At 39.7% G+C, this 16,649-nt stretch overlaps 1 protein-coding gene across 3 annotated transcripts in view; it reads right to left on the reverse strand.

Annotated features, from left to right (window-relative positions):
- ezh1.L (enhancer of zeste 1 polycomb repressive complex 2 subunit L homeolog) overlaps positions 1-1,095 on the reverse strand; it is a 39,805-nt gene extending 38,710 nt beyond the window's left edge. The window contains exons 1-2 of one of the 3 annotated variants that reach the window (XM_018235146.2): positions 981-1,095; positions 230-334 (exon numbers count right to left, since the gene is read on the reverse strand). In XM_018235146.2, the coding sequence (XP_018090635.1) occupies positions 230-276 (47 nt within the window). In that variant the 5' untranslated portion in view covers positions 277-334; positions 981-1,095. The other 2 variants (XM_041577354.1, XM_018235147.2) reach the window with 2 other exon arrangements.
- Between the last annotated feature and the right edge of the window lie 15,554 nt (positions 1,096-16,649).

The following is a 16,649-nucleotide window of genomic DNA, read 5'->3' on the forward strand; positions in this document are numbered from 1 at the left end:
TTCTGGGATATCTTGTAAGCTCTAGTTAGTTATAACTAAAATTTGGCATTATAGATTAATACATTTCAGTAAAGAAGACATCATATGTGCTGTACCCCCAGTGCCAGCTCCAAAAATGCCCACTGTTTATCAGTTTGGTTTTAGTGACATCACTTACTGATGGAACCAACCAAATTTGACAAGCATGTTATAAAATAGATATATGCACTCTGTATTGATTCATTCATACCTGTGTAGGATGGTAGAGCAATCCTTGGGGGTGACAGAATGCATCATGGGCTATATGTGCCCTCAATAGTTCGTTTTATATCAGATTCCTATTGCCAACAAAATGCTGCAGGGAAGAAGAAAACACTATTATTATCATCAGCATGCATTGATTAAGTGCAACTGTATTCCACAGCTCCAAACACCAGAAAGGTGTACATTACGCATACAGACTACCCAATGTAACCAGGGTCCTGTTCAATACAGTCATCGCCTAGTCCTTTTCAATAAATGCCTTTTCCAAGAAATTGATCAAACTCGCATTTTACCTCTTAAATCTGTCATTATTTCAGAGATCCTCTCTGCTCAGTGTGTAGGCTGAAGTGAGGGCTGGGCATGTCTTGTCATTTTCTCACAGGAAGTGGTCATAAGTGTGAGTGACAATCAGTTCTGTGCAATAGCAGCTCACGTCCCGCCCCGTCTCCCTTCTTTGAGCCTAATCTGACTGCGTGTGCTGCTCATGGCTGTTAGTGAAGCTGCAGTTTGTGCTCCAGCTATCACATTCACAGTACTTTTCACCTCCTGCAGGGCATACCCCTCCAATAAAACACTACATGTTATGTAACATGTTTTCTTGTCAGCATCCAATAGCACATATCAAAAGGTGCCCCCACCACCTGCCCATGGATAAAAACTACCTCCAGTTATCCTGTAGCTATCTGACAGTTGGAGGGCCCCAGCAGTGCTATCAGTCTGCAGCTTCTTTTTCTCACCAGCAGTGCTGTTTGTTCTCTGATTTGCCAGTCTGTCAGGCCCTTTAACGCCATGTTGTTACCTCAATCCTAACTGCGTGACTGTCAGGGCTGTGCTCAAGCTGACAGTCATCAACATTTTTGCTGGAGGGGAGGAGGCAGGAACCAATAACAATGTTGCCTTCCTCAGTGAGCCAATAAAAACATCGATAATGGTGAATGGGCGGGCTCCTTAGCACTTTCGCCTACCAACTGGAATGAAGGAAGAAGAGTGAAAACTGAAACCTTTGTTTATAAAGGGGCATGGAAGAGTTAGCCGAATCCATTCTCTGCAGTTTGTGTTCCAAACAGCTTGCCTTTTACACGTGAAGTATTTTGTTGCTATAGAAATTAAAAAGCCTTTCACAGTCTCGCCTGTGCCTTTCAGCTTAAACCGAGCATACCTTATGATGAATTCCGTGTTTGTAGAGTTAAATGTCAGAAGAAAATAATTAAAAAAATATAAAAATAAATAAATAACGAAGACCAAATGAAAACCTGCTTAGAACCAACCATTCTATAACATACTAAAAGTGAACTGCTAAGGAAACCTTAGTTCATTGATTTACACATTGACCCCCCCCCCTTTCGGAATGCAAATACATTCCGGGAAAATGGTTTCATGTTTTTACCCACAAACCAGCATTTTCCTCACAATTCTAGAGCAATTAAAACCCTGAAGAGGAGATGCATTTGAGAAAATTGCATTGGATGCATAAAAATGCATACAATTTTGCTAGCTTGCATCAGGATTGAAGCAGCACTGGGCACAACTATGCGGAGGTTCAAGGAGTGTCTTTGAATGCAAGTACCATTAGTAAATGTTTATTTGTGCAACAGTTTTATATTAGTCTACCATACATATACATGAATTACACTAACTTACAGCGCACACGCTGTCCTCACATACACACACAAGGGGTCATTTACGAACCCTGGGGGGTTCTCTGGTGGTCTCTGGTACTTATTGAAAGTACCAGTAACAACAAAAAATGAAAAGGTTTTATTTGCTTTTATATTGTATATATTGGTAAACAGGGTAAAAGCAGTAGTAGAGTCGTTTATTTAAATAAGTTGCAGTGTAGACATGGGGAGTCATTCTAACTGAAATATAGCATATATTCATATAGCGTATCAGCTGTGAAGAGTACTATGGTTTTAGTTCTTGCACAAGAAGATAACAGAACTATAACTATACAGAACTATAGAAAGAAAGGCCTTATAAGTGATATATAACATGGCTTATGCCAGTCTCACCACACAGCTAAGCATGAATTTGTGGTTATTACTGGCTTTTCATGTAAGACACATTTTTCAGAGCTGTTCTCCAGCTGTTCTTATGTGGAAAGAAGATGAGCCCGAATGGTAGAGTCTTTATTTTCTTCATGCTTAAAATAATTGTTCATCTGAAATTTCATGCTCAGGTGACCAGTGACTACACCCTTGCCTCCTGCTCCCCTTGGACCCACGCCATTTATTGTTTATAAATTTTTGAATTATGCAGAATTATGCAGATAAAGGATCAGATTCAGTTCCCTGTTGCCTATTGTATTCCAAATTCCTTAGATTTCCAATATAATTGTGGGCTGCTGTGTTCCACAATCTGCATGCAGTTTACTTATTCTGCCACAGCTTTATGGTCTGAACTCCACAAAGTTTTTTGACGAATGATGTCATGATGCGATAAAACACAGGCGATAAGTTGGATGTAGTCGCCTGCGTCCAAATATAATGGGACTGAATCAGTATCAGTTTAGGTGTGAATTGGGCAGTTGCCAACATAGTGAAGATTGCAGCACTGGAATGACACCGCCAATTAGATGCAAATCAGTTTCATGTGTAGACGCACCCTGTACTCCGTATTTTGCAGCAGATGCAGCAAAGCATGCACAGATATAGATTAGTAGATTAGCTGCGACAAAACCATGCGTGCCTTCTAGAACAGAACCCCAAACTTGAGAAACATCCTAGATCCAAAGTAGCCAAGAATGAGGGAAAATCTGGTGTTCGCTTCTGCACAACATATAGTCGTGATGCTTACCACATTCAAGGTAGCATCAAAAAACATTGGGGTATTTTACTTCAGGATCCGATTTTAGGCAAGATCCTGGGAAGCGCACCATCTTTTGTCTACAGGAGAGGAAAAAATGTAGCAGCACACATATCCAAAAGTTTGTATACCACCAAAGCACAGAGTGATGAGAGTGCTTGGCTGAAATACAAAGGTTCCTATAGGTGTGGACGCACTAGATGTAAAACATGTACACTCATGCAAGTATCCAAAACGTTTCACAGCACTGTCACTGGCGCAGGGTTTAAAATTAAACAGTATTTTAACTGCGCATCAAAAGGAGTTATATATATGGCAGCCTGCAGCTGTGGATCCCAATATGTGGGGAAGACTATCAGGACAGCTAGCATTCGGGTGTCAGAACATATGTCAGCTGTGGAACGTTTGGATACTAAGTCAGCCATAGCGAAGCATTTAATTGACAAGCATCAGGGCGCATCATGTGTAACTTTTCAAATTATAGACAGACCACGAAAAGATATGAGGAAGGGTGATTTAGATCAAAAATTATGTCGCCTTGAGGCTTTTTGGATATATCAGTTGAAAACCACTGAAAATTATGGAGGGCTAAACAGAGAGTGGGAACTCGCTTGTTTCTGCAATTAGTGCATTCCCTAGCGTGTCTATACTTGTATAATACACAGTATATATTTATCTATTGCTATTTTTTATTTTTTGTTATTATTTTTTGAGATTATAATATGTAATATTCATAACACGCTATTAATCTAAAATTACCCCTTTAAGAACATGTCAGACAGCTCCAAATTGCTACATTGAGATGCTTTAATTGTAAGATACTACATAACCATTATCAAACATTGTATATTATATTTTCTCTCTTATTTTCATAGTAGCAAATTTGTAACACTCAATTTTGTCCAGCGTATGTTGGGATGGGTGTATGTGATTCACTATGTATATTTTGTTGGTTTTTTGGTATTTTTTGGTGTTAACCTATTTATGTATAAATCCCTTTTGGGGTTATGTTGGAATGTAAGTTCTTCCTGCATTCATCAAGTATCAGGAGTCAGCAGTTGTTGGAAAGTTCTTTTATTTCCAGAGGAAAATTATACAAAAAAAAAAACAAAAGAAAAGTATTTTTTCACAGAAAGCACTGTGATAACTCCATATAACAAAAATAAACAGGGTACTTTGCAACTACCCCTTTCCAGGCAGCTACCCTCTGCACTCAGACTGCTTGCTCTGAGATCAGGAGTTCTACTAAACAGCATTTTGTATGTTCTTTAAGTAGGTAAGTCTGCCTTTCCCAGCAGCCCATGCTCTTAAAGACACATTCAGCTACAACAAAGTTGAAATTATTAACAAAATAATACCTTCATATACATTTTGCTTCCTATCTCCCCATAATAGGAGCTTACAATCTTATTATTCACAAAACAAACACAGGCAAAACCCCATTATCAGCATATAAGAAAAACACATTTTGCTTACATGTGACCTGCTGCAGCTTTTACCAATTGGTAATTAAGCTCAGTGCTTGCATCCTGCAAACACCCAGTGCTTAGGTTTTGCTCCCATTATACCAAATGGGAACAGACACACTTGGTAAGTAATATTTTTAATTCTTGTAATGCTGGGTAAAATGTGGAGAGCATAGTTTATTATTTTGTCTGCATAGCAAGAAAAATGGGAAGAAAAAGAGATTTGCTGGCCAGCAATAGAGAGAGAGGAAAAGCATTTATATCACACATACAGGCAGACAAAATAAACCACTGTGCATATCCTAACATACCCTCCAGCTTAAGTGGAAGCTTGTTCTTCCACAAACTCTTCCTGGACTTCAGTACCAAACCTAGATAGGTGATCAGCATTTTTATGCTGACTCCCTGGTTTGTAATTTACTGTAAACTTGTAAGGTTGTAACGCCAGGTACCATCTTGCTAAACGAGCATTGTTATTTCTCATTTGGTTCAACCAATATAATGGATGATGATCGGAAACTAAAACAAATTCCTTTCCGGTCAGATAATAACGTAAACTCTCTATGGCCCACTTAATGGCCAAACATTCCTTTTCTATAGTGGAATATTTCTGTTCTCTTGGAAACAACTTTCTGCTAATGAATAAAATTGGGTGTTCTTTCTCATCTTGAATTTGGCACAAAACAGCTCCTATACCTCTCTCTGACGCATCAACCTGCACTTGAAATGGTAGTGAGAAGTTTGGATTAGTCAAGACTGGAGCTGTGCAAAGTTTTTCTTTTAGAATTGCAAATGCTTTGTCACAATCTGGTGTCCACTCAACAACATTCCTTCGGGTTTTTTTTGTAAGATCACTAAGACAAGCTGTTAAGTCAGAGAAATTTGAGATAAAACGGCGGTAATAACCTGCTAGACCTAAAAAAGACCTAACTTATTTTTTCGTCTTAGGAACAGGGGCTTCTTTTACTGCCTTTACCTTCGAAGTTTCTGGTTTAACTTTGCCATTACCTATCACATATCCTAGATAAGAGGTTTCTTTTTGTGCTATAGAGTATTTGGTTGGATTTATTGTAAGTCCAGCATTCGAAATGGCACAAATAACTTTCTCTAAATGGACAAGATGAGACTTCCAATCTGAGCTAAATATAATGACATCGTCAAGATAAGCAGCACAGTATGAACTGTGTGGCTTTGTCACTATATCCATTAGACGCTGAAATGTGGCTGGGGCCCCGTGTAACCCAAATGGCATACGTGTAAACTGAAATAACCCTTGGGGTGTAGCAAATGCAGTTTTCTCACGGGATTCTTTATCCAATAAAATCTGCCAGTAACCTTTTGTTAGATCAAATGTAGAGATATATTGGGCTTCACCCAGCTGGCTAATCATATTGTCAATGAGGGGCATTGGATAAGAGTCAAATTTTGAAACTTGATTAATTTTTCTGAAGTCTATGCAAAATCGCTTTTCCCCATTTTTCTTGGGTACAATGACAATCGGAGAACACCATGGGCTAGTAGATGGTTCAATGACACCTAGCTCTAACATATTTTCCAATTCTGCCTCTATTATTGGTTTAAGTTTCTCTGGTACCCTGTAGGGTTTTTGATGTATTGGTTTTGCATCCCCAGTGTCAATAATGTGTTTAACTACATTAGTATGACCGGGTTTAGATACAAATGTTGCCTTGTGTTTCTTAAACAACAGATCTAAGTCTGTGTTCTGCTTAGATGTCAGTTCTGTACCCCTTTTTAGGTCTGATAATTCAGAACAATTATGGGACAAACTAGAATAAGCTTGCTCAATGACATTTGGGCAACATTCTGAGAGAATAGTGCACACACTAGAAGACCTGTCAACCCACTTTTTTAATAAATTGGCATGAAAAATTTTCTTTTGCTGTGTTCTACCAGGCATAAAAATTTCATAGTCTACTGGACCAGTCTGACGTATTATTTTAAATGGTCCTTGCCATTTAGCTAGCAACTTATTCTCAGAAGATGGTAATAAAAGTAGAACTTTGTCACCTGGTGAAAAATGTTTCTCTTTGGCATTTTTGTCATACCATTGCTTCATGTGCGACTGTGATTCAGTGAGGTTAGCTTTGGCAAATTCAGTCATCTGATTTAACCTGTCTCTCATAGAAATCACATAATCCACCAAATTCTTTTGTTGACATTTAGGTTTCTCCCAGTTTTCCTTAATAACATCTAGTGGTCCTCTTGGCCGCCTGCCATAAAGCAGCTCAAATGGAGAGAAGCCACTGGATGCTTGAGGAACCTCCCTATATGCAAATAATAGATATGGGAGTAATTGATCCCAATGTTTTGGATCTTGACTTACAAACTTCCTGAGCATTTTTTTTAGCGTTTGATTAAAACGCTCAACCAGACCATCAGTTTGTGGATGGTATGGAGAGGTTCTTACCGCTTGTATACCCAGAAGCTGGTTTATCTGTCTCATTAGACTGGACTGGAAATTTGAACCTTGGTCTGTAAGTATAGTTTGAGGAATACCCATGTGGCTAAACAGTTTAATCAGTTCTTCTGCAATTTTCCTGGTAGTGATACTTCTCAAAGGAATAGCCTCTGGATAGCGAGTCATATAATCACTCACAACTAATATATATTGGTTTCCTTTACTGCTTTTTTGCAAAGGACCAACGATATCCATGGCTACTCTTTCAAATGGAGTATCAACCAAAGGAACTGGAACCAGTTTAGATTTTTTTTCACCTGGAGAAGAATATTGACATTCGGCACAGGATTCACAGAAAGTAGCCACATCTGAATGTATATTTGGCCAAAAAAAACGATTTAATATTCTGGCCACCATTTTCTTTCTACCCAAATGGCCTGCTAATGGTATAGAATGAGCTATTTCCATAATTGGCTCTCTGTTCTCTGAAGGTACCACTAATTGCCATACTTGTTCTTTAGTTTGGGGGTGTTCACACACACGATATAATGTACCATTTTTTAATTGGAAACAAGGAAAATGTTCAAATTTGTTTCTCCCTTCATTTGCCTCGGTGAACAGTGGGCAAAGGGTGATATCTTGCAATTGCTTAGCAGAAATATCCACCTCCCACTTCAGAGATTTAAATGGTTCCCCTTGTAGAACAGAATTTGAATTTTGAGACCTCCAATTTTCACAGGCAAGCCTCTTTTCCCTTCTAGAAAGGTGACCTTTACCTGTACCCTGAAACACATCTTTATCAAAAGGAAATATTTCACCCAAGTTTTCAGCTGTAGTCTGGCTTTTAACTTGAGACCTTGTTGACACAGCAGACACCTTACTGTCCCTGTTCAATATATCACTGAAACCAGGTGTATCTTGCCCCAAAATAACAGGGTAAGGTAAGTTAGGTACTATGCCCATCTCCAACGACACCCGTGTATTGGCTATTTCCACAGGTAGTACTGTCTTAGGGTATATTTTTGTGTCCCCGTGAACACACTTCAAAGGTAACTGACCAGTGACATTTGGGGAAGCTAGCAAATTGGACCGAATTAAAGATTGTTGGCTCCCTGTATCAACTAAAGCTTTTACAGTTTGGGAGTTGATTTTGACAGGTTGTAAATAATCATTCACCACACCAACACAATTTGTAACAGTCTCCTTGCCAGACTTTACCCTCTTACTTAAACAGTCTTTGGCTAAATGTCCCACTTTATGACACAAGAAACAGATAACATCTTTAGTGTGACCTTTGTTTTTTAAAGTGTCTTGTCTGGGTTTATCACCACTACCAACAACTGGAGTAGCTCTTACCATATGCATCTTACGTGATAGTCCTTTTCTTGCGAGTAAATAATTCTCTGCCAATATCACAGCCTGGTCACCGCTCTCTGGCTGATGCTCCTTTAGCCAAACTCTCAACGGTTCAGGAAGGATTTCTAGAAACTGTTCAAGAATAATGGTTTGCAAGACTTGTTGGACAGTCTTATTTTCTGGAACAATCCACTTTTGGCACAATTCAGTCAGACGCGTATAGGTCTCTCTGGGTCCCTCCTTTTCAATGTAGATATAGCCTCTGAACCTCTGTCGGAAGGTCTCCGTGTGAATATTATACCGCCTCAAAATGGAACTTTTGACTTTTTGAGCATCAGCATCCTCAATCCTCATTTGGCTATATGCTTGTTGAGCCTTGCTGGTGAGGAAGGGTGCAAGATGAATGACCCATTGATTTTCTGGCCATTGACTTGCTTGAGCAACTCTCTCAAATACTGTCAAATATGCTTCTATGTCATCAGTCTCTGACAGTTTAGTGAGTTTTAAACTTGGCACAGGAGGCATATTATGCTGCATTGCTTGCAGTAACTTGAGAAACTGGTCATCTCTCTTTGCTCTCTCAGCTTCCTGATGCCTCAACTCATCCTTACGTTGCTGTTCCTCTTTTTCCATACGATACCTTTCTTGCTCACGATAAAATCTCTCCTCCTCCAGTCTGCGCTGGTCACCTATTTCTTGGCGCTTTACCAACCAGACTAAAAGTTCTTCCACATTTTTAGGAGTGGTCCCAGTCTCAGTTGAAATTTTAGCACCATCATCAGATATAGCGCCCTCCTCCGGAGGTTCCTCTGGGATCAAAGGTTCACGCTGCTTTGGCCTGGCTCCTGCCATCTTGGCTATTTGATGTGATCTCTCCGTCACTTTAAGACTTTTGCCAGACTGTTTCAAGAGCTCAGCTTCCTTTGCGCGTCTCCTTATGAATTCCCTTCCACGTGCTTTTACTCCTGCCATGCAGTGCTTAGTTCAACACCAAATGCAATCTCACCGCAGCCACCATATGTTGGAATGTAAGTTCTTCCTGCATTCATCAAGTATCAGGAGTCAGCAGTTGTTGGAAAGTTCTTTTATTTCCAGAGGAAAATTATACAAAAACAAAACAAAAGAAAAGTATTTTTTCACAGAAAGCACTGTGATAACTCCATATAACAAAAATAAACAGGGTACTTTGCAACTACCCCTTTCCAGGCAGCTACCCTCTGCACTCAGACTGCTTGCTCTGAGATCAGGAGTTCTACTAAACAGCATTTTGTATGTTCTTTAAGTAGGTAAGTCTGCCTTTCCCAGCAGCCCATGCTCTTAAAGACACATTCAGCTACAACAAAGTTGAAATTATTAACAAAATAATACCTTCATATACATTTTGCTTCCTATCTCCCCATAATAGGAGCTTACAATCTTATTATTCACAAAACAAACACAGGCAAAACCCCATTATCAGCATATAAGAAAAACACATTTTGCTTACATGTGACCTGCTGCAGCTTTTACCAATTGGTAATTAAGCTCAGTGCTTGCATCCTGCAAACACCCAGTGCTTAGGTTTTGCTCCCATTATACCAAATGGGAACAGACACACTTGGTAAGTAATATTTTTAATTCTTGTAATGCTGGGTAAAATGTGGAGAGCATAGTTTATTATTTTGTCTGCATAGCAAGAAAAATGGGAAGAAAAAGAGATTTGCTGGCCAGCAATAGAGAGAGAGGAAAAGCATTTATATCACACATACAGGCAGACAAAATAAACCACTGTGCATATCCTAACAGGTTAATGTTTTTATGGGCGTTTCTATGGGTGTGTCTGCTTGTTGAGGTGCTATATTAACCAATATGGGGGTTAGCATACCTTATGCTTCTGAGGAAGTGGCGAGACGCCACGAAACGCGTCAAGCGTAGGGGAACATGTCATTGTCATTCATGTTTTTAACGATTTCCAATAAATGAAGATTTTAAAGATTCAGTGACCGACATGCTCCGCAACTTTTTGGTTTGTTTCTACATGATATTGGCCTGGACCGGGGGCTCTTTGCGTGTAAGCACACAGGTTTGCTGAATCTTCACGTGCAGGTGAGAGAAGGGGGAGTGCTCCCATTTATTCTTTTGCGACAAAACCATGCGACAAAGATAAGGTAAGAGATAGAATTGTTGCATGGTGTCGCAGCGTTGATCCGATGCGACAGATCCGTTGTGTCGGATCAATGCTTTGACAATTCTATCTCTTAACTTATCTTTGTCACATGCGTTTTGTCGCAGCGCGTCGGATCGCGACAAAATCGTTCGTGGCTACCCTTAAACAAGCAAGCAAGTGTGAAAGAAAATGCATTGTGGTAATTTAAGACAGTTGTTCTGACTCTCCACAAGATGGTAGCATTGTAACAACAGTGGAGGTTTACAAAATGAAAACACAATTAGCCCAATGTATACAGCTCATACACGCAATTAGGGTCATTAACTTACACAAGTAGGTGTACAAATGGCAATTTCAAATGCAAGTATCTAGAAAGCACCATTTTTCTTCTAAAACCAGCATAATCTGTACTTGAGGTAGTTCTCCCTTTTCACAGAGGTGGCAACATGAATATGAAGTAAAGGTTATTACAAAGAGGAGCCTATTAGATAAAGAACTATATACACTACAACCAAAAAGCTTTTGAAATGTTTCTTATAATTATAATTTGAAATTTATCTCGAATATATATGGACCATTCTCATGGATACCTTGTGGTTGTGCTAATATGAATATGTATGGATATTTTGTGTTTTGTGATATCATTCTAATCAAGGACACACTTAGCCTGTGTAGAAATGTTTGTAACTTTGTCTTATGCTATACCATTGATAAAGGGCATGTGACCCGAAACATGTTGTGGAAATAAACACATTTCTTGGCTATTGGCTCTCTCTCAGTTACTATCCTTATTTGGCTAAGCGTTCACACCTGTGGTGGGGGTCTTTTACTGAGATTGAGAGCTTTGCTGACCCCAAACCCAGTTACCTTACAATTGTGCATCTGGATTGGGTAATTTTCCGGCACATACTGTTTAAATAACCTGCACAAGTGTGCTCAATATGGAAAATGTCACACCCTGCTGGGACCATGAGTGAAAAATAAGAGGCACAAGATCAGTTAAAAAAAAACAAACATTTTTATCAATTCAATACTAATTGTAACTAATGGCTGTTGGTCATAAAACCGCACCTTTGGGAACAGGGTGTAATGATTTGTGACTTAAGCTTAAAGGGGTGGTTCACCTTTACGTTAACTTTTAGTATGTTATGGAATGGCCAATTCTAAGCAACTTTTCAATTGGTCCTCATTTTTATAGTTTTTAAATGACTTGCCTTCTTCTTCTAACTCTTTCCAGCTTTCAAACAGGGGTCACTGACCCCATCTAAAAACTAATGGGTCACTAAGGCTACAAATGTATTGTTATTGCTTCTTTTTATTACTCATCTTTCTATTCAGGCCCTCTCCTATTCATATTCCAGTCTCTTATTCAAATCAGTGGATGGTTGCGATGGTCATTTGGACCCTAGCAACCAGATTGCTGACATTGCAAACTGGAGAGCTGGATAAAAAGTTAAACAACTGAAAAACCACAAATAATAAAAAATGAAAACCAATTGCAAATTGTCTCAGAATATCAATATCTACATCATACGAAAAATTAACTCAAAGGTGAACAGCCCATTGAAGGGGCAACCCTCAGCTGAACAGTTGGTGCTCACATGCACTATCCCCCCACCCCTCATGGGCAGCCATTAGCATGGGAGCAGGCTGGACTGTAGAGAGGACCCTGTTGGCCTGGACTTCCAATAATTGCCAGGCTTATCTGTGCAGACGAATGCAGCAGATGGGGTCCAGTTACTACTTACAGCAACCACACCACGATACTCATCATCAGCCTTATGCATTTGGTGAGTTCAGACTGCGGAACACCTTGCAATTAATTTGCTATCAAAGGCCAATATACAGAAGCCTTACACTGTGTGGTTGTAATAAAACATAATAAATCTTGTCAAGTCAACTGATTGCTATGACGGCTCCAGGTTGCACTTTCCAAAGACTGCTGTTCTATTGCAGCATTAGGGTTAATCCGCATGCCAGTTAGCAGAAACATACAATTAAAGTAAAGGAAAATCTTGTTTATGCTTCGTCTAAGCTTGCAGTGATTAATGGTACTGAGATTACAAAAGAAGTTTATAGTGTGGACTTCCACGTACACACACAGTGGCGAAATCTGCCAGATGAAAAACAAAACTTAAGCAAAGAGCCGACAGTTAGACGAAAAATGTTGGGAAAAATAATTTACAGTTAGGGGGTTGTTTATCAAGGGTACTTAATTTTTCAGGATTTATTATGCCCCAAAGCTTGAATCCGAAAATTCTCCAGCTAAAACCTGTCGAGGTTATGTAGAAGTCAATGGCAGAGATCCCTTGAATCATTTGAAGATGTTTGTAGCCTTCATGATATTCAGGGTTATTTCTGTGGTTTTCGCTCGAAAACTCACGTTTTTTTCCCCTCAATAACTTGATCAATTAGAGTATTCAAGTTTTCCCCCCAAATGCAATGATTCAAGTTTTTTATATTCAAGTTCTTTCATAAATAAGAAAACATTCGAGTTGAGAGTTTAGTTATAAAAAACCTCAAATACTCGACCTTTGATAAATAACCCCCTTAATAATGTCAGAATTGATATGTGTATTGCATGCAAAAATATATTCCAGAAATACTATACAATCAGTGTATATAGCAACAAGGTTAAGGCTTTGCTCTTGAGGATTGTCACAATGTCAATGAGGAGATTTAGCCAGCCATGGGGCCTAGATTTGTAAAATTTGGTAGGGACTAATCTTTTGATATACACTAAGGGGCAGATTTAGCAAGGGTTGAATTTGAAAAACTTCGAAATTCAAATTCAAAAAGACCAACTGAAATTTATTTTAAAAAATCTGTTTTTTTTTGCAGGTGAATTGTCCGTATTCGTTCTAATTTGTCCAAATTTGAATCGTACCAATCCAACTAACAGTGCATTTGAATCGTACAAATCCATTTTTCATAGTCAACCAATTGATTCCAGGAGGTCCCCCATAGGCTAAAACAGCAATTCGGCAGGTTTTAGATGGTGAATGGTCGAAGTCGAATTTCTAAAGAGACAGTACACTATTCCCTAGTCGAAGTACACAAAAATTAGCTAGAAATTGTAATTTTTTACATTGAATTTTCACTTCGACCTTTGATAAACCTGCCCCTAATTGTTTTGTTCTACAGATATCATGCATGGCCTGTAGCCAATTTGAGTGTGTACGGGGGGTGGGGGGTAGGTTCCTCCAGTTTTGTGTGATTAATCTCTTTGCCAGCAATAGGGACTAGTGTAAAAACAGAGACTGGCTCTAGCTCAGTCTTAGGCCTTTGAACATAGCTAAGATACACGTTTTGGGGGTTCTATTTATTATCATGCTACAGCTCTACATCTGGAATATCAGAGTTGATATGGTGCAATCTTAAAAAGGTATAGTATGCCTATGGAAATTGTATAACTGAATTAGACACAGCCTATAGTTAGGAGATACCAGTTGTATAGCTTTCTGTGCCTGCTGCTGCTCTACATCCAGAATTATATCTAGGTCTGCTTCCCATTTATTTCTCAAGGCTTTCAGGGCACCCCATGCACATCCCATATTAATCTGGCATGTAATTTGGTAATAAGAAGTTTAGGTACTCCAGAAACTTATTCACAGGCCAGTTTTCTATTATTTTCCCACCTCTACCGGCAGCTTTCAAAAAATGTTGTGGATGTGGCTTTTTGAGCCACAATGAAAAGGTCAGGGAAAATGCCTATAGATTAATTTGTCTTTAGTTTGTATAAAGAAATACATCAGTGTATGTAGCACTGGCAACTATTGTTGCAGCTCAGGTTTGGACTGAGGTTTAAAATGGGAAAAGTTTGGTTTGTCTTAATGTTATATAGTGACCTATTCCTAGCAACTTTGCCTTCATTATTTATTTCTTATAGTTTTTGGATTATTTGCCTTTCTTTTCCATGGTCACTGACCCATGGCAGCTAAAAAACTCAATTGCTGTGTGATCTCACAATTTTATTATTATTGTTAATTGTATTCCTTGACTTTCTATTCAAACTCTCTCCTATCCATATTCTAGTCTTTCATTCAAACCACTGCCTGGCTCCTAAGTTAAACAAGACCGTAGCAGAGAAAAGGGGGCCCAGCTGAGCCTATGGAAGTTTAACCATTGACTTTGTGTGACAAATTCCTTCTCTCAGTTGTGCCAACAGGACTGGTTTGGCATTTTGCACCCAATGTGGTAATGCCGTATTTCACCCAAATCTGCATTAGATCTAGTTCAGCAATAATGGGGTACTACTGATTATTCCAGAATGGGGTGAGAGGGTCAGCGACAGGGGTTCCAATAAGCCTGCTAGCCATAAACTATACTCTGGGAATTTAGGTCTTGTCTTGTGAGCATATACCTACATTTTGAACCATAATCCAGTTTATAGGATTGGTTATTGAAACCTGTCAGCTGGGCCCAAAGGGAGCAAAGGACTCTGTGGTTTGATTTCTCTACCCAGGTAGCTAAATGCCCCAACTGTGCTGCCAGATAGTAAAGATAAATGTCCGGAAGAGACATTCCAGCCTTGGGCACATTAGTTTTTCTAGCTTCAATCTGGGCCTGGAATGTGACCATATTAGCTGGCGGACCATTGTATTTGGAAGTAAGATTTTGTAATCCATTCTGGTGCATTTTGAAAAGCGTTAAGAAGTTTGAGCAATACTAACATCTTTACCAGGTATAACCGCCATGCAGGTCTGACCGGGAGATTAGCCCATGATTTGAGTTTTGTCACGGCCGGCACCCGATACCAGAACAAATGCCAAGCACCCTGGTCTCGGCTCGGCTTCACCAGTAGTGTGACCACCGTTGGGCTTCGGGAGGAGCCCTCAGCTTACTTGGGTGCCACCTGGACTTAACTAGGGGTGCAAGGCAAGATGTTCTGGCTGGCGAAGGGGCACGGCTGTTAGCAAAGTCTTTTGGGCCAAAGGTCACGGTACAAAAGGATTAGGCAGAAGGATGGTCAGACACTTGCCTGCCTGACGATTCTGATATCCGCCTGCCTCGACCCAGCCTGTCAAACCGGGTTGTCAATCAAGGGGTTAAGCAGGAGAGATGTCGTAGGCAGGCCAAGGTCAGGATACAGAGTTCAGAGTGGTCAGGATACAGGCAGGGTCAAACACAGGTTATCAGACAGATTCAGATCAGATGCACTAGGCTCAGGAAACCACAAGAAACAAGTTCTATCACGGGCAAGGAACAGTACACTGAATGGGCCTTAAATAGTATTCAAAATTCGCGCCAAAACGTGCGCAAAAACGCGCTGGCGCAAACACGCCAGCGCGCCCTAATAACAAAGATGGCGCCTAGGAGACATGCGGCGGGCATCCCCTTCGGTGGAGCGGCGACCGACCCCGCCGTGCAGGTAATTTTATTACAAGTTTATTATTCAGTCAATTTATAACTGGATCCAAAATTTGTCTAGTGAACAGCTACATGCCCTTGCACCCAGACCATATTGTTAGATATATGAGCCTCATATGCTCCTAGTCTGAATGACTGTATGAAAATTACAAGGGGAAACAATAAACTCTGTGCATCAATACACATTGTATGAAGTAGGCCACAAAGCATCTGCAGTACTGTGCTGCAAAACATTTATTCCAAAATAAACACTTGAGAAAGGGTCCTTGCTGACTCGAAACATGTTGTGTATTTCGGAATAAAAGTTTTGCAGCACAGTACTGCGGATGCTTTGTGGCCTCCTTCATACAACGTGTATTGATGAATCTTTTGGTCTTTACGGTGTGACCCAATTAAGAAGGTGAGCCCACTTACTAAAAGTTAAGGGAAGCACTGGGAAAATTGCATAGGATTAATAAACTCTGTGCAGTCTGTCTCTGGGAGAGTTAAGGCTCCTCAACCACTGGCAGCACCAATGACTTGCCTGCTACCACTTGTTTAGCAACCCTCTGTAACTTAAATAACTTGCACAAATATCTTGTAGTGATCCTGTTTATGATTCTATTACACAACTGCTTAAGTTGGGAGCCGACTATGGGGTATATTTATCAGAGTGAAGTTAGCGATAACTACAGTCCACTAGAGTGAGATAACACCACTCTCAATTCATTTCTATGGGATTTTTAAAGGCGTATTTATCAAAGGATGAAAGTTCATCCTTTCATTTAACTTCACTTTTTTGCTAAATATACCCATATATATTTACTACCCAAGACTAAGCAAAGTATTTGGCAGATTGACATAC

The sequence above is a fragment of the Xenopus laevis genome, chromosome 9_10L, assembly GCF_017654675.1.
Source record: "Xenopus laevis strain J_2021 chromosome 9_10L, Xenopus_laevis_v10.1, whole genome shotgun sequence".
NCBI lineage: Eukaryota > Metazoa > Chordata > Amphibia > Anura > Pipidae > Xenopus > Xenopus laevis.